Here is a 24,111-nt window from a genome sequence, read left to right as displayed (position 1 = left end):
ACAACCTATCACCAGTGGGTACTGTTTATAACTGAATAGAACATGCGTATACCTGTAAAAGAACCCTTTTTTTTTAAACAATAAAATGTACACTTAGGACGGGTTGTTTCGGAGAATTTGAACAATTCATCAAATTTTAAAGTTCATTTTCGGGTTCTGTGAAAGATTTTTTCAAGTTTTGTTATTATTTCAGTTCTGTCAAGCAACTAGTCTGTAATGATATAATAACAGAACTTGATTAGGACTTCCACAGAACCTGAAAATGAAAGTTGAAATTAGATGAATTGTTCATTGTTCAAATTCTCCGAAACAACCCGTCCTTATTGTTTGTGTCGCCGCTGCAGCGCTATTGGAGTAGTTAGAAACTTTTCTATGTCGCCGTGGCGATAACGGAGTACAAAAGGTTAAAATTAATTTTTAAAAAGTAATAACCCTTGGGTAGTAGATGCAGTGACCGACACAACCATAATGGTGGCTTGTGTGAGGAAGCCCAGAAGTGTTTCATTGTTTTTGGCTTGGTCCAGGTCATTCCCCAGTTCTTTAACTGTCCGCACATATTCCAGTGGGACTAAAACAAGGGACTCCAGTTCAGGAAACCTCTTTTGGTATTTGTCTCTGACAAATCTGTGAATTATTGCTGGAAAAAAGATAATACATATTATTAACAAAATTACAAAATGTACATTGTCAACAGGCGCGGCTCGTCCTAACATTCACTCGTGCACCGAACCGCATTGTACACTTCATCATAATTCTCTCTAAAATTTTTAATTATTAAATTAGACAATCTTTTAAAAATGTTTAAAATAAAATGAATTACCTTTACCATTATGTATGAGCTCCAGCAAACATAGCCAAACTGTTATAATGATAAATGTACCGAAAAATTGGCAGCAACTGTGCAATGCCGCGGGATAATACGAACAGCGTCGGAATTATTCAAACCATTCTGGAAAAAGGGCTCGAGCGAAGTATTTCTTTAATAATTTTACTTATTAGGATTTGAACGAGACAGTAATATTTCGCTTGCAAAATTCAACCATGCGTCAACGGGTCAACTAACAACTCGTGCGTTATTACATTTAGGGAACATATTTTGTCATTGTTATTATTAGCTATTTTTTCAACAGTAGTGATCTTTTGGGTGCATTTCTCATTTGCAAACTCCACGGTTCGCTATTTTTGATCATCTTTCTTCTACCATTCACTACTGTATACCACAATGTTATTGTTAACTCTTTGCACGCGGCCGTATCAACTGTTGTTACGGCAAAAAGTCCATACTCACACGCGGCTGTATCAACAGTTGATACGGAAACTTTGACGGCCGATATTCCAGCGCTCTTTCGTCATAAATGTATTTCTTGCTCACTTGGACATTCGTAGAACTATCACGATGCTGACATCTACAAGAATTTCTCAAAAATAAAATTGTATTTCAAAAAAAAAGATCGATAATCAAGTGCGCCTCTTCGCGCCTTTTAGTCCTTTAGTTTACATTTTTGTCAACGGACGGCGTTAGTACTAGTATGTCATTCACAACTTTTCATAACTAAAAATGTTAAGTGATCATGGATGGATCATGGTGTCCCACTTGTGTCTATCAACGCAGTGGCCTAACTACACACACGCCGAGTGTATGGCGGGACCACATTCAAAAGATATGGTACGTCTTTGTATGAAATTTTATGTTTTTATTTTTATAAACATCTAAGAGTGTTGACACACGAGGATTTGTTTTCATACTGGGGAGAATAATCTTTTCTGTCTATATAGTCCAATAAATCATGTCAGAATGCTATAATTTGACATTTAATTGCGTGCATAGGTATGTACCGCTTACGGGTATAGATAAAACGGAGCAAATTAACGCGTTTAAAAGGTTAAATAACATAATTATAATTCGACTCCGTTTTCCATTACGGTACAGAGATATTGCTTTAAGAATTCCTCGGGCATCCCCGACTTCCTCTACCATTTAAACATCTCTAAACACTCCTGGCACTAATAACAACAAACTTTTAAATTTTCAGCGATATCGGTCAACTACTTTTCAACTTTTGTGAGCACCAACACACGCAGGCTGAATTTTTGTATATTAAGATTAGAAACCAGTTAGAATTTAACTCAATCATTTGGAATACATTTTATAATATAAGACGTTGTCCTGCCACAGACCGCCTTCTATGTACGGAAATTAAAATTTGTGGTTGCATGTATTTTTGGATGAGATATATGAAAAAAAAAAAAATTGTTGAAATTTTTTTTTTTTAGTTCCTGATAACAGCACCACCTATTGGGTCCTAAACTATCCTATATTTCAATCTGGAACCAACCATACACATTCACAAAATTTCATTGAATTCGGTCGGGCGGTTTCGGAGATTAGCGTGTACGGAACACAGTGACACGTGATTTTTATATATTAAGATTCTGTTATCGCTGTTGATATTTTATGTTATTGAAAATCCTTAACCTTTTTAAAAATAAGTGATTGTCAGTATAATACAATATGGTTTTGATTTGGTGCTCAGTGAACCACTAAAAATTTAATCCAGAGGCCGCACCTGATTGTCAAATCTGTTGTTTCTACATAATCTGGTAAATAATAAAATAGACAGTCACGAATTGCTATCCGTCATTGGTTTAATGTTCCAACGAGGTGTACCAGGCACAATATGCTTTTTCATGTAGAAGCCAACAACACTAATGCAGCAAATAACTCACCAATTACTCGCGTGATCACAATACATACTTAAGATTAAGAACTATTCTCATCTAATAAATATTATATAGACATACGTAATAGGTACTTAAACTATGTATAATTTAATAGGTACCTACCTTATCACTTGTAAGTACTGTATGTCGAAATAAATAAATAAATTATCGTGGCCGCAATCAAATTTAAATAGATGCTTGGATAATCAAAAATGTTAATTTGAAGAGTACTTATATTCATGGCGTTAAACTCAGCATTTTCAACAACTTAAAACAACCTAAACATCAGCAACACAAAATGGCTGTTTGATTAATGTAAAATAAGGGAAACATACTTATTTCAGCGTCTACTTCAGCAGCGATGTTGTTAGCCTCCACAATCAACTGATATTCTGGATCATTTTCCATGAGACCCACAACGTCTGATGATTTAGGAATCTTGTCAAAGTTTTCTCCAATCAGTTTCATTACCTGAAAATAATAACCAATACTGAACAAAGTTATCTTAATTATTGAAGACAATATTAGCGATTTCTAAACGAAAATCTGAAACAGAAAAATCAGAAAAGGATACGGTCACATCTAGGACTTGAACCCAGGACCCTTGTCTTGCCGGGACACGCTCTACCACTGAGCTAATGGGACCCTATCCCCCTCAGTCACTTTTTAACTGTGTCCTAGATGTGACCGTATTCTTTTCTGATTTTTCTGTTTCAGATTTTCGTTTAGAAATCGCTAATATTGTCTTCAATAATTAAATATTACAATTTGAGGTTTTACTCAATAAAGTTATTCCGAAAAATAAAAAAGTTATCTTAATCTTAGAAGCAATTTCTAGATAAAATATTCTATAAATGATTTTTCGATGCCTGTCTCACAGGGAAATTCAAGTGTAGATACAGACACAGGAGGTACATAAATACATTTATACGTAAATAATGTTTAAATAACAAGTTTACATAAATATAATAATACACTTTTTTTTAAATTGACATAAGATTTTTGAACAGAAATAAGAAATAGAGGTAAATGAGAACAATATTAAAAATGTAGAATGAAAAGATTAAATAAAATAGCTACAATAATATGAAAGTTAACTAACTAACCAACACTCCCTTCGGCAGGGGTAGGGTTCACATTTGCGTCATATATTCTCCTTGCACTCCTTTCTTTGTTAATTCGCTCTACATTACACTTCTTAATCTTACTCATTACACTTACATCAGCCTTGCATTCTTTGCAGATCTCCACGTTTCTCACAAACATGGTTTTACCACACATGTGTCTCAGCGATCTCATTTCTACAGTATTCAGTCTGGAAGTTAAATGTATGTAAACTAATATTCATATTATACCATACACACAAGCCTAGCTTTATTATGGTGGTACATCTTATGTTTAGATTGAGGTGATATAATTACTATATTTTCTGTAAATTATGTATCATTATTTTATGTGAATAATTATTTTAAAAATATATATATATCTATGTATATGTTTCACAGTAGTTTGCAATAATAGGATGACCTATTTTAACAATCCAATTCCTTATTTCATGTTTGAATTTAATCGGTGTTTCTATTTGTCTAAGCCATGTATGTATATTTTGTCCGGCCCTGATTCATCTCGGCGAAGTAATAGAGAAAGAAATTAATAGTTCAGGGAGAAATTAAATAATGGAGATGACACGGGCGCTTGCAGTGGCTCCACTCTACTAGTTCATGATCACTACCGCTTGGACGATACCTACAGTAGGTTACAAGCGGCTGTCGGCGCATGATTTCCCTCAAAGTTATTCGGCGAAGCTCGTCTACGCACCGAAGGATTACGATCGGGGCCCACCCCCTCCGCACTAAATACCGCAATACACTCGATGGAACGAGAATGTGTTTCGGCAAAGCTCGTAGGCAAAAAATATCCCAAGTGGGGCACACTGTTTGCTGTGTAACGAATCCGTATCCGTCAACAGTGAATTCAACTTAAAGAGACATTTTCCTTTAAGGCATGCGGATCACCAACAAATAAATGAACAAATACGAAAAGATATAAAACAGAAGTTAAAGAAGAACTTGGATACCCAGCAGCAAATGTTTAACAAGCAAATAATGCAGCACGATAGCGTTGTAAAAGCCAGCTTTGTGGCGAGCGAAAAAATCGCAAAGACATTTGGTGAAGGAGAATTTATCAAAGAGTGTCTGCTCGAGGTTGCAAGTATAATCTGTCCTGAAAAAAAAAACACTTCGAGAGAATATGTTTTTCGAGACATACTGTTTTCCGACGTATAGAAATGACGGCTGATGATCTCAAAAAAAAGTTTGAAAGAGAGGATTACTGGATTCGAAGCATTTTCAATTGCTTTGGATGAGAGCACAGATTCCTCTGATACAGCACAATTATCAATATTTGTCAGAGGAGTTGACTTGGACTTTATCATCAAAAAAGAATTATTAGCTCTCTAGCTGTTAAAAGGAACAACTACCGGTGAAGATATATTTAAAGCAGTCAACATAGTCTTCGGAAGCTTTGGGATTAAATGAAGTGCACTATCTGGCTTATGAACTGATGGAGCCCCTGCAATGGTTGGTGCATGGTAGGGATTTATTGGAGTAGTTCATGGAAGAGCAATAGAATTACAAATCCACCTGGAAAATTTAACAAATTTTCATTGTGTTAATGTATTCAAGCTAAATCTGTGTGCAAATCGATGAAATTCAAGAATGTTATGGATATAATAGTAGCCAGCATTAATTTTATTAAGTCACACTCAATCGCACTTAATCACCGCCAGTTTAAGATGTTTTTGGAAGACCCATTTTCAGACTATGAAGATCTGTCTTATTACTGTGAAGTGAGGTGGTTGATTAAAAGAAAAATGTTAAAATTCAAAAATGAAAAATGTTAATTCTATGATTTGAGACAAGACATTGCAGATTTTATGGACAGTTCCATGATATTTCATCAAAATGAAAATTCAATACACCTTTAAATAGTGATAAAGATTCAAAGTGATGAAACAAAAACTAAGTTTAATAGTTACCTATGTAACCTAAATGTGATGTTTGTATGGGTGACCGGGTATCTCATCAAAATGACAATTGAACACACCCACAAAAAGTGATATAAAGTCTTGAAAAGTGATGAAACAAAAACTAGGTTAAATAGGTTACATTATTTTGTATATCACATATAATTCCTATGGAGATGAACTGAAGGCATTTGATAGGAGGTTTGACGACTTCCAAAACAAAGACTTGCTCGTCCGATGGATCCTGATGTAAATGATGTACCAGCAATTTTACAGATGGAACTTATTGAGCTTCAGGGGGATTAAGAATCACAATTTAACAACATTGCTCTAACAGATTTTTAAAAACTATATGTATAAGTATTTGGTGGAAGAAAAATATACAAATTTACGCGCATTTGCAAGAAAAATCATTTGTCTTTTTGGCAGCACATATTTTAAATTTTTTTATTTATTTTACGCCTATTAAGGCTTTTACATAAATATATAATAATATTTACGAAATTATACTCGTAAATATATGCGTGAACAGTTTTTTTCGAGGATGAAACACACTAAATCAAAAATTCAAACGAAGACAACAGATGAAAATATCGAAAATTCTATGCGATTATCCTTAAGCAATACCAATGATAATATTGATAGTCTCATAATTCAAGTACAAGGCCAATTTTTATTCTATTGTATAATTTGCATGATATGTGACTAGCTGACATGTAGCTAGTCAATGCTAAAAGATTACCGGTGGTTTTAGCAGGAGTTTGGAGTAGTTCTTTATTTTTGGCTCAGGTATTATGTAGAGATTGTGTTGATTTGGGTAAATATTTACCTAACCGCCGCACTTTCAAGAGGCACGGATTATGGAAATTTCATTTAGTTTCAATTTAATTACTACAAGAAACAAGACCTAAAAGTGCTGCAGTTAGGTAAATATTTACCTTGATTCATGTTGTGTTTTGGCACAAATTAATTAGAATGTTTCTTGCAAAGAGCTCTTTTATGTCCATAACATTGATAATATCAGTGCTGGTAGAAATAGGAAGTCTATGATGAGCGAATTTAAGTAAGCTGTGAATATACAGGCTCCAGACTACATTAACCCTGAGGTATTTTCAAAAACTTAAATGGCAAAAGAATTTGCGATAAAACTAATGATACCCACCTTTTGAAGCCTTTCGGAATCTCTTAGTTTTGCTAATTCTCGGATGGAAATATTCTTGATATCTTCTTCCATAGGGACCACCGCCTCTGAGCCAAATATGTTTTTATGATCAGGCTCATTTGGTACAGATGTTTTGGCTTCAATAAGGGATTCTAATTCGTCATTATCATTTTCCTCCAAATCTGCCAATAATTCATCGGCGAGAGACATTCTTGCGGAGGGAAGACTTGCTTTCTGGGATATAAATTAATGTACACTTTTTTAAATAATGCTCCAATGTTTTGAAAAATTAACCTCAACTAACATAACCTAACAAACAAACGTCAATAATAAACGAATCTGAACATTCATAGATATACCCATGATATACCACTGAACATCTATGGTTTAATATTGACGTTTAGCGATGTACGTTATCGGGATCTCGGTTTCCGATTCACATTATAATCGAAGTAATCGCTCGAACACAACATTGTTGATTTTTATTTCCAATAAAACAACGACAGCCGAAAATTAGGTTTCTGGAACACTCATTTTTTAGACAACATCCCCGTTGATTTGTCAATCTATTGAATCAAATTAGAATCGATGGGTTTCAATTTGCAGCAGTGTGAATTCCAAGTTGTGCTTCCTTTTTCCGGTTTCCTTTTAAAGCATTGTAAAGGGTTAAAATCGATTGAGGGTTTTTGAATGATTTACATATTTTGTGAATATTCAAAATTTTCAAATTTCCGGTAGTTTTTCACAAATTTACTACATTGTATTAGGTATTTACCGTGAGCTCCTTCTCTATTAACTGAAAATTATTGATAAAAATGCTATTTACAATTTCTTCAAATGATCTCAGCGGTCTCGTAATAATGTCGATAAGCTATTGTAACCAAGTACCGCTGCATGTATACTCGAAGTACCCAAAGCCACTCCCGTGTCGCACTAATCCGTGAAAGGGCCAGTGTTCCCAACTCAGCTCTTTTAGAGCTAAACTTAGCTCTAAATCGAAGTCATCAGCTCCTAAAAAGTGGTTTAGCTTCTTAGCTCCTCTTTTCAGATATTTTAGGTATTTTGCGTACAGAAGTCATAATGGCAAAAGTTATTTCTTTGTTGAACCGATTATTTTTGGGTTCGAATCTTTGTTTTATCTCAGATATTCTATAGAACCTCCGAACCCGTCTCTTTGGATTTTAGGACTTTTTCGGGAGACATCTAACTTTAATAAATCAAGCTGACAACACTGTCAATACAAGCATTGCAAAAATCTATGGATAAATCGCGACAGCTCGAGAGGCTCTTGTGTTGTAATATTTGTCAAAATATCGGAAACATCGCCTAAAAATAGGATATACCTTTTTATTTGCATCTACACTTGTAGTTCCTAAATATTCTCGTTTAACGTAAACGCTTTCAAATGATTATTTTTTATGTATACCTGATTTGAAGGTAGAGTAAGATATTCGCAATCATGGGGGAAGCGCCTTATTTGACTTGTTTGGCTGTTTATATTTTGTCTTTCAACATTATAACAACAAATTCGAGGACATCAACATTATGGAAACTGAACTTGGAGGAAGGGAAAATTATAGACGTGTCACCATTTAGAGAAGTAAGTTATTTTTAGACTGTTTTTCTGAATTAGAATGCATGGGTTTCCATTGAACAGTTTTATCCATATTAATTCCCCATTCTGACAGTTTTCTCAATGTTTGTTTTATATAGGTAGTGATGGATGGGATGGAAAGCCAACAGATTCTGGATGACGATCCTATATTCAATATAATAACTTCCACAGTTCTATTTGGGCAAACTTGGACTAAACAAGGGCTTGACATGTTCTGCACAGATTGCCAGATCATAGATCAGCAAAAAAACTACCAAAATACGTATGTTTTCGTATTGAATATCCATTTTGATATTACTTGCATGTTCCTGATTAACATTGTAATTATTTAGAAAATACACAAATGTATTATGATCTTCCCATGACATTATGTAAATATCTATACACTGCAGTGGACTTGGCAGAAAAAATTATCCAAATGAATTCTTCATTAATTTTTTAGTTGGATTGATAGAGGTTAAGTAAAAATGTGATAAAGTGAAAATGTGAAATTAATTTTCAATGGTATACAATTTTTATTAAACATTTGCAGTTCATATGTTGGCATATCGATTTTCAAGCATGTATTTGTAAAATATCCAGGTCTTCCGTTGAAACAAGTGAGAGTAATAACTATGATTCAATCTCAAGCGAGGAGCCCCAACCAGACGGCATTGATGATGAATTCTTGGATTGCGGAAAAGCGGTCAACTTTACTTATTACGATAACCTCGTTGGTGTAGCCAGGAGGCACAGGCATCCTAATGTTCCAGAACCACAGGTAACTACTTATTCATGTTATTATTGATACGGAAGGAGTGGGATAGTATTCCACCTAAAACAAACTAAAACATCCCTTGCTCAAAGACAACACTCAGGCCAAAAATGTTTAACCTCATACCTGATACATTCTGCGTAAATTGGTTAACAATGAGAGAGGACTTAATGAGAGTCGAGAGCGAAAATATGCTAACTTACAGATAAACAACAAATCTTTAGTACGTTCATGTAATTATTTCATATGTTTGGCCTCTAGACCTAAAATTCCCACCACACTTCACAAACTCAAATAATATGTACTATAAACACGTCTTAACCACTCAGAACATTAGAACGTCAAAAGACGTAAATATGATAATAGCGGTCAAGACATTAGAACGTCTTTTCACGTAAACGCGCGAGATTTTACAAAAATCGATTTATTTCCATCACTAGTATACGGATTGCCATGATTTAAAAAACAGAGTATCGATAATGAATATCTATGGAATGTAGAGGTGCATTATCTAAGTCGATTGGATCTGTCATCTTGTTCGTTCATAATTTATTGCGTTTCTAAATAATTTATTAAAAATATTTTAGTTTGGACGGTTAATATTTTGAGGTGACTAATAGTTTTTAATTATATTTCTTCAATATATAAAGTGTTATTTCTTTATGATACTCAGAAAAAAGTACATTTTTCACAGCTTTGAAATAATGGTCAGCGATTTTTACATATTTTTGACGTTTTCAGAAAATGTATATTTAGAAACGCAAATATTTACGTATAACAAAACAATACGATAGTGAATTTCATAATCTTTCCAAAACATTTTTTAGAATGAGGCCACGTTTCCCAAAACGTGAGTTATGAAGCTTTTAACAAAACTCATGAATAACACAAAAATTTTCACGTTTTGACAGTTCGCAAAGGAACACAAAGTAAATACAAGTCTTTTTCTGAGAGGTTAAATCAGTCGAAATAATGATTCTTGCACATATATTATTACACAACATACAAACAGTGAAAAAATTAAGATGCTTACCTAACTTATCTCTTATATTGTAAACATGAAAATAATTTCCACAATGTTATGAATTTAATGTTATACATTTGTGTTACTTAATATGAATTAAACCTATCAATTTGACTGTCCTGAAACGGGAAACCTTCTCAGTTGGACAGTCAATGTTTCATTATTCTGTAAGTGTATTTTTTAATATCTAATAAATAAATAAAGTGTTTGGATGATTTGTCTAGCGCTTACAAATATATACGAAATTTTTTACTTTAACTTTTTTAGTTCTACCATAATTTAGAATCACCTCCCGAAGTTTGTGAATTTTAAACAATGACATTGACTGTACCGAACTTCTGTTCCTTATTAATTTTAACACACCTTTGAGACGTCCACGACATACAGTGCTATTCCACACGCTTAATTATAAAACAAATGCAGCATCTAATTCGCCAATTAACTGAGCTCTTCATACTCAATAACTCAAATAATATTTGTCTAAACTCTAAAATTGACATTTTTTCGGATTCACTGCCCAAATTCAAACGTGGCATCATGTCAATAATTTAAACTGTTCAATGCGCATACATATATACAGACACACACACACACACACAAACAAACACTCACACATGCATTACACACACACACTTATATACTACACACCTCACCTGGTAAAGGAATAAACATACCACTTAGCAGACATTACAAGGAAACATATCATAGGTACCCAACATGAAGTATCTTATTCCTGTATATTGTTTCATCTCTGTAGATCATGTACTTTTGTTTATATAATATAATATAAAATTAAAATAAAGCATGTATATAGGTACGTGGTATTGATTTATAGAATATGTAATAGGTTACAAAGCATAACACATGAGTTTTAAACACATGTGAAATTGCACAGAAAACATATCTTTAAAGTATAAAATAGAATAAAAATAGTCAAAAAATATATATTTACCATGGAATGGTAAAATCGTACATTGTAGCAAAGTATTTTTGAAGAATTTTTTTTTATCACTAATACGGAATCTCTAAATATGTCGACAACTTTCCCAAAATTATGCAGTCGATGTATAGTCGATAGTTTTAAAATTGGCCCAGAAACGGGTAGTATTTTGACTCATTTTCTGCATTTTTTCTTCACATATAATTTTATTTTGGTATATTTCAGGGCTATCAATACCATTATTAATAATTTTATTTAATAGAATAAGGTCAGAGAAAATCCGCTTATCGGACAACATGATCAAATTTAGGTGTTTCATCAGAATGATATAATTAATATTGAGAATCAGAGGAATTTATGCTGTTTTTCTGTATTGTTGGAACGTGTATTGAATTATACTCTATCCGACTTCTTACTAAAGACACATTTTTTGTAAATTTTATACATTTTACCGTGCACTATAAGATATTGGTAAATCATTATTCAATTGCTGTTGCAATATTATAAATCTCACATTCTTAGGGCTGTTCTAGATTAATCTAACTATATCTAGTTTTTTTGTTGTTGCTATCAACACCCAGTAATAACCAGAGGTGGTTCCTTGGTATGTGCATTTGTGCATTGCACTGCTTGACTTCAGTCTTCACATAACTTATGACACCTGTTCCTCAGTCATAAATATATAAAAGTACACTCCAGTCATATTTGAGCTTACTTCTAGTACAACTAGACTCCCGCACAAGCGCAAACGGTCGTGCATATTCCGATATGGACAAAACTATGTTTTACCATACTACAGAGACAGCATCGGGCGGTATCGAGACGGCTCGACTACCTGAAGTAATGACATGAGCGTGACAGATTATGCTGTAATCGGTAAATCATATGTTAGAGCAGTGCAGAAATAAACTCATCCTGTCCATTATTGACGCATGAAGCGCCTTGAAGGCAAGTGAATTTCGCACCAATTTGATCATGCATAATCCAATGCTTCTGGAAAGTAATCATTTAGGAATACTAATTTACAATGTTAGCACAACAACATTCACACATTGGCACTCTTGCGCGGTGAATTTAAATGGTTTTGTGATATTGTCACCGATGAATTGCTTATCCTTTACTCTCGAGATGATTTTACCAGTGCTGATGTAGCAGTATTATTTATTAAATTATTTTACAAACTTAGTGGAGAGAATGAATTGCAGTAGATATCCCCATTGATTAAGTTGCTACATTTAATACTAGGTACATTTTAAAAGTGAAATGCACTGCTGGAAATTTCAGTCACAAGCCGCCTCTGGTAATAACCACAATACGGTTGGTTTTTTTTGTGCATGGTGTAACATTACATATGCTCTTATTTGTGTTATATCTTCAAGGTGGCCCTCATATTCACCAAGAAGAAAAATTACAAAAATGGCGGCACCGTGACAGACTTTGACGTAAATGCGTTGGAGAGACGACTCAAGAAAGCAAAAAGAGAGAAACCCAAGTCAGTTCAGCTCTATAATCAGATTGGAAACTATTGGAGAATCAAGGGAGACACGAGGCAGTCTATAGAATGCTTCAGAAGAGCCCTCGCTGTGTCGCCACACAATGCTGAGGTAATGGCCTACTAATTTTATTCAATAGATTTTTATAATAAAGTTATAAATTTGTGTTTGTGTATGCCAAAAATTCTTGAACCGTAAAAGCTCTGGTGTTTTGTTTTGCAACACCATTTTTTCTCAACAGTTGAAATAATATTAATTTTCCTTGCACCTCACTAAATTCCCTAAAATTGCGAAGGGGGTCATAATCCGTCTAGCTCTGAACATTTCCCTAAAACTGTGAAGGGGGTCATAATCCGTCTAGCTCTGAACATTTCCCTAAAACTGTGAAGGGAGTCATAATCCGTCTAGCTCTGAACATTTCCCTAAAACTGTGAAGGGGGTCATAATCCTTCCAGTTCTGAACATTTCCCCAAAACTGTGAAGGGGGTCATAATCCGTCTAGCTCTGAACATTTCCCTAAAACTGTGAAGGGGGTCATAATCCTTCCAGCTCTGAACATTTCCCTAAAACTGTGAAGGGGGTCATAATCCGTCTAGCTCTGAACATTTCCCTAAAACTGTGAGGGGGTTTCGTAATCCGTCTAGCTCTGAACATTTCCCTAAAACTGTGAAGGGAGTCATAATCCGTCTAGCTCTGAACATTTCCCTAAAACTGTGAAGGGGGTCATAATCCTTCCAGCTCTGAACATTTCCCTAAAACTGTGAAGGGGGTCATAATCTTTCCAGCTCTGAACATTTCCCTAAAACTGTGAAGGGGGTCATAATCCTTCCAGCTCTGAACAGTTCCCTAAAACTGTGAAGGGGGTCATAATCCTTCCAGCTCTGAACATTTCCCTAAAACTGTGAAGGGGGTCATAATCCTTCCAGCTCTGAACATTTCCCTAAAACTGTGAAGGGGGTCATAATCCGTCTAGCTCTGAACATTTCCCTAAAACTGTGAGGGGGTTTCGTAATCCGTCTAGCTCTGAACATTTCCCTAAAACTGTGAAGGGAGTCATAATCCGTCTAGCTCTGAACATTTCCCTAAAACTGTGAAGGGGGTCATAATCCTTCCAGCTCTGAACATTTCCCTAAAACTGTGAAGGGGGTCATAATTCGTCTAGCTCTGAACATTTCGCTCCGTTGAGTGATCATGTGAAATGTAAAAAAGAACCAGAAATTAATCACAACCACTTTTTTTTAAATCTCTAATTTAATATCTAAGTTGCCGTGTTTTCTGATGTCTCATCTCTCATTCATTTTTCACTTCACACAACATTTTGACAGCCTCCATGGTTCAGTGGTTGGGAAACTTGGCCATAAATCTGGAGGTGGCCGATTCAAATCCCAGCATGCGCGAGTAAATTTTATTTGATTCATTTTCAATAATGTGTAGTATATTTGCGGTACGTTCCAGAGTGGAAGACACTCTCAGTATCACCCTAGTGGAAGACCACTATTAAGAATCAAAGCATTGCTTGAAACGTTCTTGGTGACCAGATTTGAATAGCCAGGTACTTCACCACCTTCCCCTCCCCACTACCTTCATCCTCACAATATACCCAATTAGGGATGCCATAGTCTAGACGGTTGGGAACAGTTGGTACTCAAAAAAACATCTCTCAATATTGTAATTGCTCCATTTCTAAAATCTGAAAACACGATTAACGCATTTGCCTTAATCTCGTCAAATAATCTTATTGATTTAATGCCTCTAGCAAGGTGCTCTTACTTTTCACACTGTATTCATTACTTGGATTGCATTTCACACAAGACGATCTATTCGCACGAGATCCCCATGATTGCATCTGAAATGAGAACTATTTATTTATTCTTAAAACAGTTTTTAACATAAAAAACATACTCTGCACATCTCTGGGCATTCCTGTATCAAGACGTGCAGCTTTACAATTACATCATTTAAAAAAATACTTATGTAAACTTAATATAATAATAACATTAAATTTAAACCCAAAAAAGAAAAGTTGATGACACGGTTGTGTCGAGACCGGTAGACAAAAATAAACTAAATTTTAGTAACAAATGTACGAAAAATAAAACAAAAATGTCAACAAAAGAAGCATTGGGCAGTACTTTTATAGTAAGTTGGCAACAATAATATTCTTCTGTTAACTGAAGTACAAAGGTACCTGTGCTGGCTTATCAGACACAAGCATAGGGTAACCATACTAACAATTACAAGATGGATAGTATGAATAATAAATTATAACAAAAAATAGAATTACTTCTAAAACACTTCTAGTACACTCTTGTCTATTGAAACTAATCTCTCAACATAGGTGCTCCTAAACCTGGCACGCGTACTATTCACGCTGCAGTACCTGGACGACGCCATCTACCTGACACGCCGCTCGCTTGAGGTGCAGCCGCCCGATCGCAGCGCCTGGCAGCAGTACTTCACGCTAGGCGAGATCTTCAAGGCGTACGGCCATTACCAGGAGGCTTCGCTGCACCTGCGCCACGCATTGGATCTGCGGCCCGATTTCGAGCCCGCCCTCGCTGCCCTCAAGGAAATCGACAGCATACCTGAGGCGACCATCCACGTCTACACGCTAATCATCATCATCTGTTTGGTGAGTTTTACTATTCCATTCCAGTATCAAACGATTATAACTAGACAGAACATGATAAAAGTGTAGGTTAGGCTCGTTGTTTATTTCTTCTTTTATTATATTCTGTGTTTTTATGGAACCTATTTAAGTCAACCTATAATGAAGAAATACGAGAAGATTCGACGAGTGTTATTATATTATTCTTCCATGATTATTATATTTTATTTATTTATTCTTATTACAAGCCCAAACGGGCTTTTACAAATTATTAATTAATTATTAAAGAAATTATAAAATAGAACAATAATATCTAACAGTAATATTTATTTATGAGATATGTTATTATAGTCTTCCTGTAACTAAATTCCGTGCAATTGGACACGTCTACTATTTCTGAGTATTGCCAACTGCATGCAATCTCTAGTTACAAGCAAATATCTAAAAGACTCCTGATATTGTTGTTGCAATTAAAATGAATTTTACATCACAATTTTCTACGGTTTTCGACGGTTAAGGCTCTCGATTATCAAGCTGGAGGTAGACAGCAGACTTTTGAAAATTAAAAATTATGACATTTGACAATCGAATTTGCGATGCGCTTTTTCACGGATACAATAAACATATTTGCAAGTGACAAAAGGGGAAGCTAGATTAATATTGAGATACATTATTTCCTTGCCAAACGAATAAAATTAATTTTAGTATGCTAGGACCATCTTTTAATGTTCAAAATACCATGAAATCGAGGCAAGTGCGGTGAGTTCTAGAAAATCTGCTACGGATTTGCTGGTATTCCACGGGTTAATAGTATGTTTGTGAAGATTTTCGGATATTCTGGATGGCATCAGGTTCCTAAAAATCTTCATACGAAATACAGATTTCTTGATTGATTGTAATAAAACCGCTTTTTCCAAGAATTCTATAAAACATTTTTTCTTCATTTATTATTATTTTTTTTATTTTATAGCGAAATTAAACAATAAATATAAAAATAGTTTTTCTCGATTCCTAGATTCCTTGCAATAACTTTTTTTATTTAGCAAATAAAAAGTAATTAAAAATAATAAAATGTCATAAAAAAAAAAAAGTTACTTCATTTTTCCATTTAAACTCACCTAAAGAGTTAAATAATGTTTTCCGCTTGTCTCTATATCCATAATTTGTTGCATACACAGCAGAAATAATAATGGGGGATAATCCTGACCCTGTGTAATGAAAGTTCGATAACAACCTTGAGTATTATCTCACCTTAATAAGGATTAACCTGCAAGATATCTCACAACGCAAACATGATAGGAAAATGTGGTTTTAATCTACTCATTGTTTATAAAATAAGTTCATAGGTGAAAATGATAATAAATTATCTTGTCCGTAAATAAAAATAATGTTTCTGAAAATAAAATATTGTTTCGGTTCAGAGCCTCCAACAAAAGCTCTAGATTTTTTTCACTGTGCCACAATTTTGTCTTATCTATTTTGTATATACCTTATGGGGGCAGTGGCTGCTCATGACTTGTGGGTGTGCTAGAGTGCTAATATTACAAAAAATGGCACTATTGTTGTTGCAGCCGAAAACATCTTCTTTTTTTTTTCTAAAATTCGGTTTTTTGTATTTTCAGGAAATTAAAGCGAGGCGCACAGCCAAACTGAAATTTCCTGATAATCTTCATACAAAAAATCGAATTTACGAAAAAAAAAATTGTTTGTGACTAAACAACATCAATAATGTCGAATTTTCAAACATAGCTCTATTTACTCTATCACACTAAATAGTTACGAATCGCCACTGCTTGGGGGAATGGCAGACAATGGACACCAATTCTTCACGAGTAGGAAAACAAGGAGATTCCATCAATATCATACATATTAGGATTAAGATTAGTGTCTAGGACACAAAATGTGCCATGAAAGATACCTGTAGATGGATTCCGGTCCTCCATCCCTAGCTAAGGAAATGTTCCTTAATATACCCAACCACCTCATTTCACCCTTTGCACAAACCAGAGCCAAAACGAATAGGACATAGACATCACTAAGGTCATCTCCCTAGCTAAGGATAAATAATGGGAATCCACCTTCTGCACCTTTTGATGGGATAAATTACTGACAGAAATAGAGGAATTGTTTGAGAAAGTCAATTGCTGTTGAAATTGCTGAACAGAATCTCTTAGAGCATCAACATATTTTATCTAGGACAGGCTTGAAGGAAGAATCACGGTTTCCTGAAAGCAATCCCTCCTCACTGATATTTCTGATCTTGGCTTTTTTACGGTGTTTGTATTGCTATTTCTTCAGTGTACATATTATAATTTCTATCACTTTGATAGAGCAGAATGGGCACAGGTGGTACCAGAGGCGACTGCAGGGGTCCAGAAGTGGAAGTTCAATCGAAAAAAATGAATACGAAATGTTAATACATATTGCTAATGCGTAATGAATACTATAAAAACTCCAATGTATGTAATTAATTTGCCGGTTACTACCTATTCTGAAGCCGGTAGTACAATATTGTTTAATTTAAGATTATTTATTTAGACGTATAACTAATTAATGTTTTATTTTTCTTTTAATGATGTTTTCCTATTAAACGTTTTAATTTTAATTTGTATTAACTCCAAACTCAGTCCATTGTTTATCAGTAGACTTAAAGTAAACAATGAAAGCAAAAGTACCTATACATTAATTTTATTGCACCCGCAAATGCACTGATAAAAATGATTACTTTTGTTTTTAACTTTTTATTTTTCTCTCTTGTAACATAAACTAATTCTCACTTTATTTTAATACGTTTGTCATGATTCAATGTATTGTTTGTGATTTCTTTCGATATGATATCCACAGAATTTGACATTTTAAATTATTCCATGCAAATTACGTCAACAACAGATAAACAATTTCACGAACTTATATTCAAGTTCAAGATGGCTTTCATTTACAACACAAAAAACTTACAAAGACATTTTTTCACATCTCCCTCTAATACCTTAATAATCTTAGGTCGTAGATATCTCTATATTTATCACCGTGATCATGTCCAAAAATCCCTTTAAAATAAATTTTGTATGATACTAAGCATACGTCAGACATGATAGTGTTTACCTCCTTTGTCTGTATAGAAAAGAGAAAGAAAGGAGATAGCTTGGTGACAAAACTTGATGTGACCCACGCTAGGTACATAGAGTAACTTCTCATTTGAACGCTAGATGGCACTGGAACTCGCTATTACCGTACGAATATGCATGAATATTAAAAATAAATTAATAATCGGGTAGTTTGTTAAATCCTTTTCTATATTAATACTATTGCAACATATTTTGGGAGGTCATTAACTAAAAGACCTCTGTAGATGAGCCGCCACTAAACTAGTAAATTTGAGGTCGTCAATGCGGCCCGAGTGTGAATTTGGGTTGGCCAGGGCTGTTCTAATACATCTCCTGCAAAATGTTCCCATATTAATATTAATATAAGTTCACTTGTTGGTATGTCCAGGTGATGGGCGTGCTGCTGGTGATCCTGTCGTCGGTTGACGGCGGCACCGAGGCGGAGGAGCACAAGATGCAGCGCCACTTCAACCGAGCCATGGCCATGCGCTCCCTTCGCAGTATGGCCATCCCCCCCTCTCGTGCCCTGCGCTCCAAGAAGGGAGGCCCCTAGACATGTATAACCGTATGACCACCCTCTCCTGCCAGAAAGCAACAAGCGCACCATTTGCTACTACATACTTATCTTTTAGTTGTTATGACTGATGTGTGTTAGATTATTTATTTAGCTTGGGGTGTTTCCAACTCTGTCACATTTGATGGCCATCAAATCGACAATCGTTAAACACCGATTCTTGACCTGTTACAGCTATTGATCTATAATGATTAGTTTTCAAGCAATAAACAAAATGGCGCTGATTGACATCAAATGTGATGTAATTCGAAACATCCCAACTTAGTCTATTTATGTTTTCCAGAGTGTTGCATTGTCAATTTATTATTTTGAGGCTCAATTAAATTGCATTGAATACTCTGCATTCTTCACCAAAGGACCGGGCAATTTACAAAATCTTATAATATTAATGGTCCTGCACAACACACAAATATTCAGTCCATGTGTCCAATATAAAATACTATAGATACAACAATAAATATTTTATTAAACACTTTGTAGAAGTAAATAACAAAAATAATAATTTCACATTCATTCTTGGAATTTCAAAGTATTTTTAAGCTATTTATTATTGATTTACTGCTGAATTCATAATAATTGTATTGTTTTTATGAAGGTTTTGTTTTATAAAATCATCATAAATTTTATCTTACCTTAGGCGCACTAATTCTACCGTTTCAATAACCTCGGTGGAGACCAGCCAATAGCACAGGTTGCATACAAACTTACACAGAGATTATATGGATTGTGCGACTTTGAATCTTAAGTCTAGAGAATGTACCACATGTTTACGTACAGAATACCTGTCTAGTTATGATTTTTCTCTGGGTAGGTTAAAAATATTTTACGTTAAATTTCATTGTGATAAAATCTTGTCACAAAATTTGTATGGATTATTTTTTAATTACAGTATTTGTCATATTAATGAATTCTTTTTCATCTTACATGTTGTCATTAAATAACTTTCGTTCAAATAAATATTTTTTTTAGAGCATCAAATTTACCTTTTCTAAAAGATCAGCCATCATTTTGGTTACAGTGTAATAAAATTTCCCGTTAATTTTCATTATACATTAGTATTGTATCGTTTGAATATGATTTTAGGACTTCTTACGGTAAATTTAGTTTATTAACTCATAGGAGCTGGCAAGAATATTCAATTAATAAAAATACATTTTTGTTAAGGACAACACTAACTAACTAACTATCACGCCGTTTCTCCGCAGGGGTAGGCAGAGAGGACGGACCGCCAAACAACTCGGTCTTGGCACACACTTCTTGCCTCATTCACATTCATACATCGTCTCATACATACTCTTCTATTATTCTGACTCTTGACATGGCCCGACTCGAGTATCTGATTCACTTGATCGTGCCATGTCTTCCTCGGGCGTCCCCGACTTCTGCTACCATTCACATTTGCATCATATATCCTCCTTACACTCCTATCTTCGCTCATTCGCTCTACATGCCCAAACCATCTAAGCGTCCCTTTCTTAATCTTACTCACTACGCTTACATCAGCCTTGCACTCTTTGCGGATCTCCACATTCCTCACACGATCAAACATGGTTTTACCACACATATGCCTCAGGGATCTCCTTTCAACAGCATTTAATCTACTTTCATCCTTTCTTTGCCAGTTCCATGCCTCACTTCCATACATCAGGGTAGGTACCAGCACTCCGTTGTGGACTGCTAACTTCGCTTCTTTGGACATTTTTTTGTTAGCGCCAACGGCGTTCAGTCCTCCATTAACGGAATTACCTACATTTACCCTTCTTTCAATATCTCTGTCAGCCTTCCCATCTCTCGTAAACATACTTCCTAAATACACAAACTCATCCACCATACTTACTCATACTCACACATTACTTACTCAATACTACATACTCAATACCATACTTGAAAAAGTGGCATTTGGATTTTTGTGTTTAACAAACCCAGTGGACTAATATCCAAAGGCAAAATGAATGTATAAGGTCGATACTACAATAGCAGTGCTTTGTGGCGTGCGTGGGCACAATTCTTCAACACTGCAAATGCACGGCTTCGGCTCCTAGGGGTTAAACAGAAATAATTGATCTCAAGTGTTACAAAATTAAACAAGTCATTCTTGTGTCCCTATTATTTACATACATGAATGTTCTAGTCAGAATATATTCATTATTGAAAACGGTGGCTCATAACAATGCATTTAATCCAATAATTATAATAATATCTCCACTGTTATCATTTATAACATTGATAATTTGTGTAAGAAGTGTTATGTATATTTTTTAAGAATTTTGATAATTTCTTTATAACATAATATTATTTATGTGTATGCAACCTGGTTAAAAGTACAAATGTTATGTCTTCACTGAATTACCAACAATTGATGTTCTGGTATTTAAGAATATGTTTTTCATAAATGTGTAGATGTTTTCAAGCCGGTTCGGTGTTCAATACAGCCAAGTACTTGACAATCAAATCACTAATCATAATACATATATGCAATAATTGACATGTGATTGTCACAGCGCAGTTCAACTTAAAGGAGTATCATATTATTATTGACAGATATGCAATCAGTTTACAATTTTGAACATTGTAGAATTATTATTAACGAATCCGTTAAATACATTAATGAATTTCAATCATTTACAATGAATGTGTGGTTTTGTAATTATTAATTGTGAGAAACACACATGCACCTTTATATTTCTCTATTTTTTTTTATTAATCTTTTGGTATCCAAGCACCACTTATAACTTATGAGATTGATACTTTTAAGTATTTCGGCTGATGTCACTCAATGTCATTTCATTTAGATGTAAAATGTAACTGCTTTCAAGAACAATCGTTCCTACAAAAATCTGAAGGCATTGAATTTTGAATACAAATTAATATTATTGATATGTATTATAGTATATATGATTTTTAAGTGATGAGATTATATTGCATACTTACATTAAATGTACTTATACAATTCACTTGCATTTGTTTTTAATTTGAACATACTCGCAAGTAACTCTTGACCAAAACAACATTCACAATGTTATCGATATGTCGTAAACAACAATTTGTCTTGGCACTTTCGTATGACTTGATTACAGAATATGTGCATATATTTTTAGTGCAATGGTTCATTTAACCCCTCACGCCTCTGGCATATTCTGTCAGAAGGTCGTTGTATTTCCTCTTTGCAATAAAATCCAAATTAATGGAATAATTCTGAATGTAACCGAAAACTAAAATCTGTTATTGCTTTCAAATTTTATAGAAAGGAATATTTTTTTAATTTTCAATGCAAATATAAAAAGGTTTTACAAATAGCTCAACTTACATTTTTGTCTAAAAACTGAATTAAAAATACTGCAAACAAAAAAAAAATGTATTAGGCATATTATAATCATTATTAAAACCTCATTTTTTTTCATTTCATATAAAAATAATTAAAAAGTTTCATAAATTTTTCTCAAATCGCATTCAGAACTTTGGTTTCATAGAGGGATACATTTTAATTCTTCTATGGTTAACTTTGAATATAAAGCGTGGTGTTTTCTCTTTCTAACACAGTTTAGATCATATTTATAACCATGACAGTAATGTGTCTCACACACAACAATTTCTACGAGACCATATGAGCTGTTCCCAAAAGCAAACATAAATAAAACAAAGACACGTAGCCTGGGGGGTTAATGGTATACTTTGTGATCGAGTGTCGACTGTTGAATGTCATAATGTTCAAGCTTATGTACCTATACTAATGAGCTGCATGAAAACACAAATGCAAACTTATGATCATTATAATATTGCACTGTGTATGATAACTGATTGCATTTACACATTTATTACACCAAAACTGTTTATGTATTTTCACGGAAAGCAATTACTTCTTTATGGCTTGACGTTATAGATGAAATTGATAAGATGCTAACTTTATACAGGGTTTTCCAATAAGAAGTGTTATTTTGATATTCAATCGTAAAAGATCAATGGTTTCGTTGCTTGTGTGGCACGTAGCGCCGTCTTGTTGAAAGTAAACGTTGTCCAGATAAAAAATCATTAATCATCTCTCGATAGCGCAATCCATTCACCGTAACTGTTGCTCCAGCCTCATTTTCGAAAAAGTAAGGTCCAATGACTCCGCCGGACCATAAACCGCCCCAAACAGTCACACGTTGAGGAAAGAGAGGCTTTTCAACAATAACTCTTGGGTTTTCCGAGCCCTGGGTGCAACAATTTTGCTTGTTGACGAAGCCACCGAGGTGGAGATGGGCCTCATCACTCAAGATGATTTGCATTTGATTCACTCAAGTGAATTTTAATAATTTCAATGCGTTGTTGAAGCGTGTATCGTTCCATTTTTATTAATGGCGTAGTTTCCACTTGTCGAATGTCAAAAAATGACAGCTTCAAAAGTAACACCTACCGAAATAGCGGGCTATTCAAAATAACACCTCTTATTGGAAAAACCCATATTATGAATAACTAATTAATAATATTATTTATTAATTCACAACTATTTGAAACCTATTTACTGTCTCACTAAAAACTTAGCTTTCTCGGGGCAGTTGATTATCAACTTATTTATAATATACTGTCTCGAGGAACTTTAACTGTAACCTTATCTACGCGACTGTCGCATATATGATACATTGGCGGTTATCCCCGTACGTAGATGTCACATATTATGTGATCCACGAAATTTCACCAAAACACGCCAAGCGATGGGATAGACAGCATTGTAAAGGTTAAGTGAAATATTAATCTTTTCTTCAAATGTTCACGCAGTAAAAATAAAAAGTATTTGCTGAAATACACTTCCATTAATCCCCATTTCTAACTTAAAATAATGAGACAATGCGACACTGGTTAATTTATCTAGCATTAGGAAGGCTTACTTGCGCTTTTATATTTGAAACACTCCAACATGAAAATTTGTTAATTAATAAATGTTAGTGTTTAATGTCCAAACTATTATTGTCATGATCAAAAGGGAAATAAAGGCGAATGTAGAAAAGTAGATGACAACTAGATTTGCAAAGGTTGATAACGTACCTGTTTTTTGTCCTCGTTTTTGACATTTATTAAAGGAAAGTGTAACATGAACTGTTTTATTGAAAA

At 34.3% G+C, this 24,111-nt stretch overlaps 2 protein-coding genes across 3 annotated transcripts in view; one reads left to right on the top strand and one right to left on the bottom strand.

The window, feature by feature from the left end:
- Positions 1-7,567, bottom strand: part of Prp31 (pre-mRNA processing factor 31) — an 84,871-nt gene extending 77,304 nt beyond the window's left edge. Inside the window, exons 1-3 of the mRNA XM_089634423.1 lie at positions 6,909-7,567; positions 3,057-3,192; positions 433-637 (exon numbers count right to left, since the gene is read on the bottom strand). Of these exons, the coding sequence (XP_089490549.1) occupies positions 433-637; positions 3,057-3,192; positions 6,909-7,118 (551 nt within the window). The 5' untranslated portion in view covers positions 7,119-7,567. The remainder of the gene's footprint in view (positions 1-432; positions 638-3,056; positions 3,193-6,908) is intronic.
- A 607-nt stretch (positions 7,568-8,174) lies between these two features.
- On the top strand, positions 8,175-24,111 carry LOC149421519 (uncharacterized). Of its 2 annotated transcripts, none has more exons than XM_089634839.1 (6): positions 8,175-8,508; positions 8,622-8,785; positions 9,154-9,283; positions 12,621-12,845; positions 15,073-15,366; positions 18,835-24,111. In XM_089634839.1, the coding sequence occupies exons 1-6, from the start codon at positions 8,368-8,370 to the stop codon at positions 18,997-18,999; spliced, it is 1,119 nt and encodes a 372-aa protein (XP_089490965.1). In that variant the 5' UTR covers positions 8,175-8,367; the 3' UTR covers positions 19,000-24,111. The 2 variants fall into 2 exon arrangements, with proteins under 2 accessions (XP_089490965.1, XP_089490964.1); XM_089634838.1 differs by having other exon boundaries at positions 9,106-9,283.

Source organism: Hesperophylax consimilis, chromosome 8, assembly GCF_061612785.1.
Source record: "Hesperophylax consimilis isolate HC1 chromosome 8, BYU_Hcon_1.0, whole genome shotgun sequence".
NCBI lineage: Eukaryota > Metazoa > Arthropoda > Insecta > Trichoptera > Limnephilidae > Hesperophylax > Hesperophylax consimilis.
This window is presented reverse-complemented; position numbering and strand designations above follow the sequence as displayed.

Coding starts and splice junctions, on each gene's coding strand:
- LOC149421519 (XM_089634838.1), top strand. CDS start 8,368: ATGGGGGAAGCGCCTTATTTGACTTGTTTGGCTGTTTATATTTTGTCT. Junction 9,284..12,620: donor CTAATGTTCCAGAACCACAG/GTAACTACTTAT, acceptor TATATCTTCAAG/GTGGCCCTCATATTCACCAA. Junction 15,367..18,834: donor TAATCATCATCATCTGTTTG/GTGAGTTTTACT, acceptor TGGTATGTCCAG/GTGATGGGCGTGCTGCTGGT.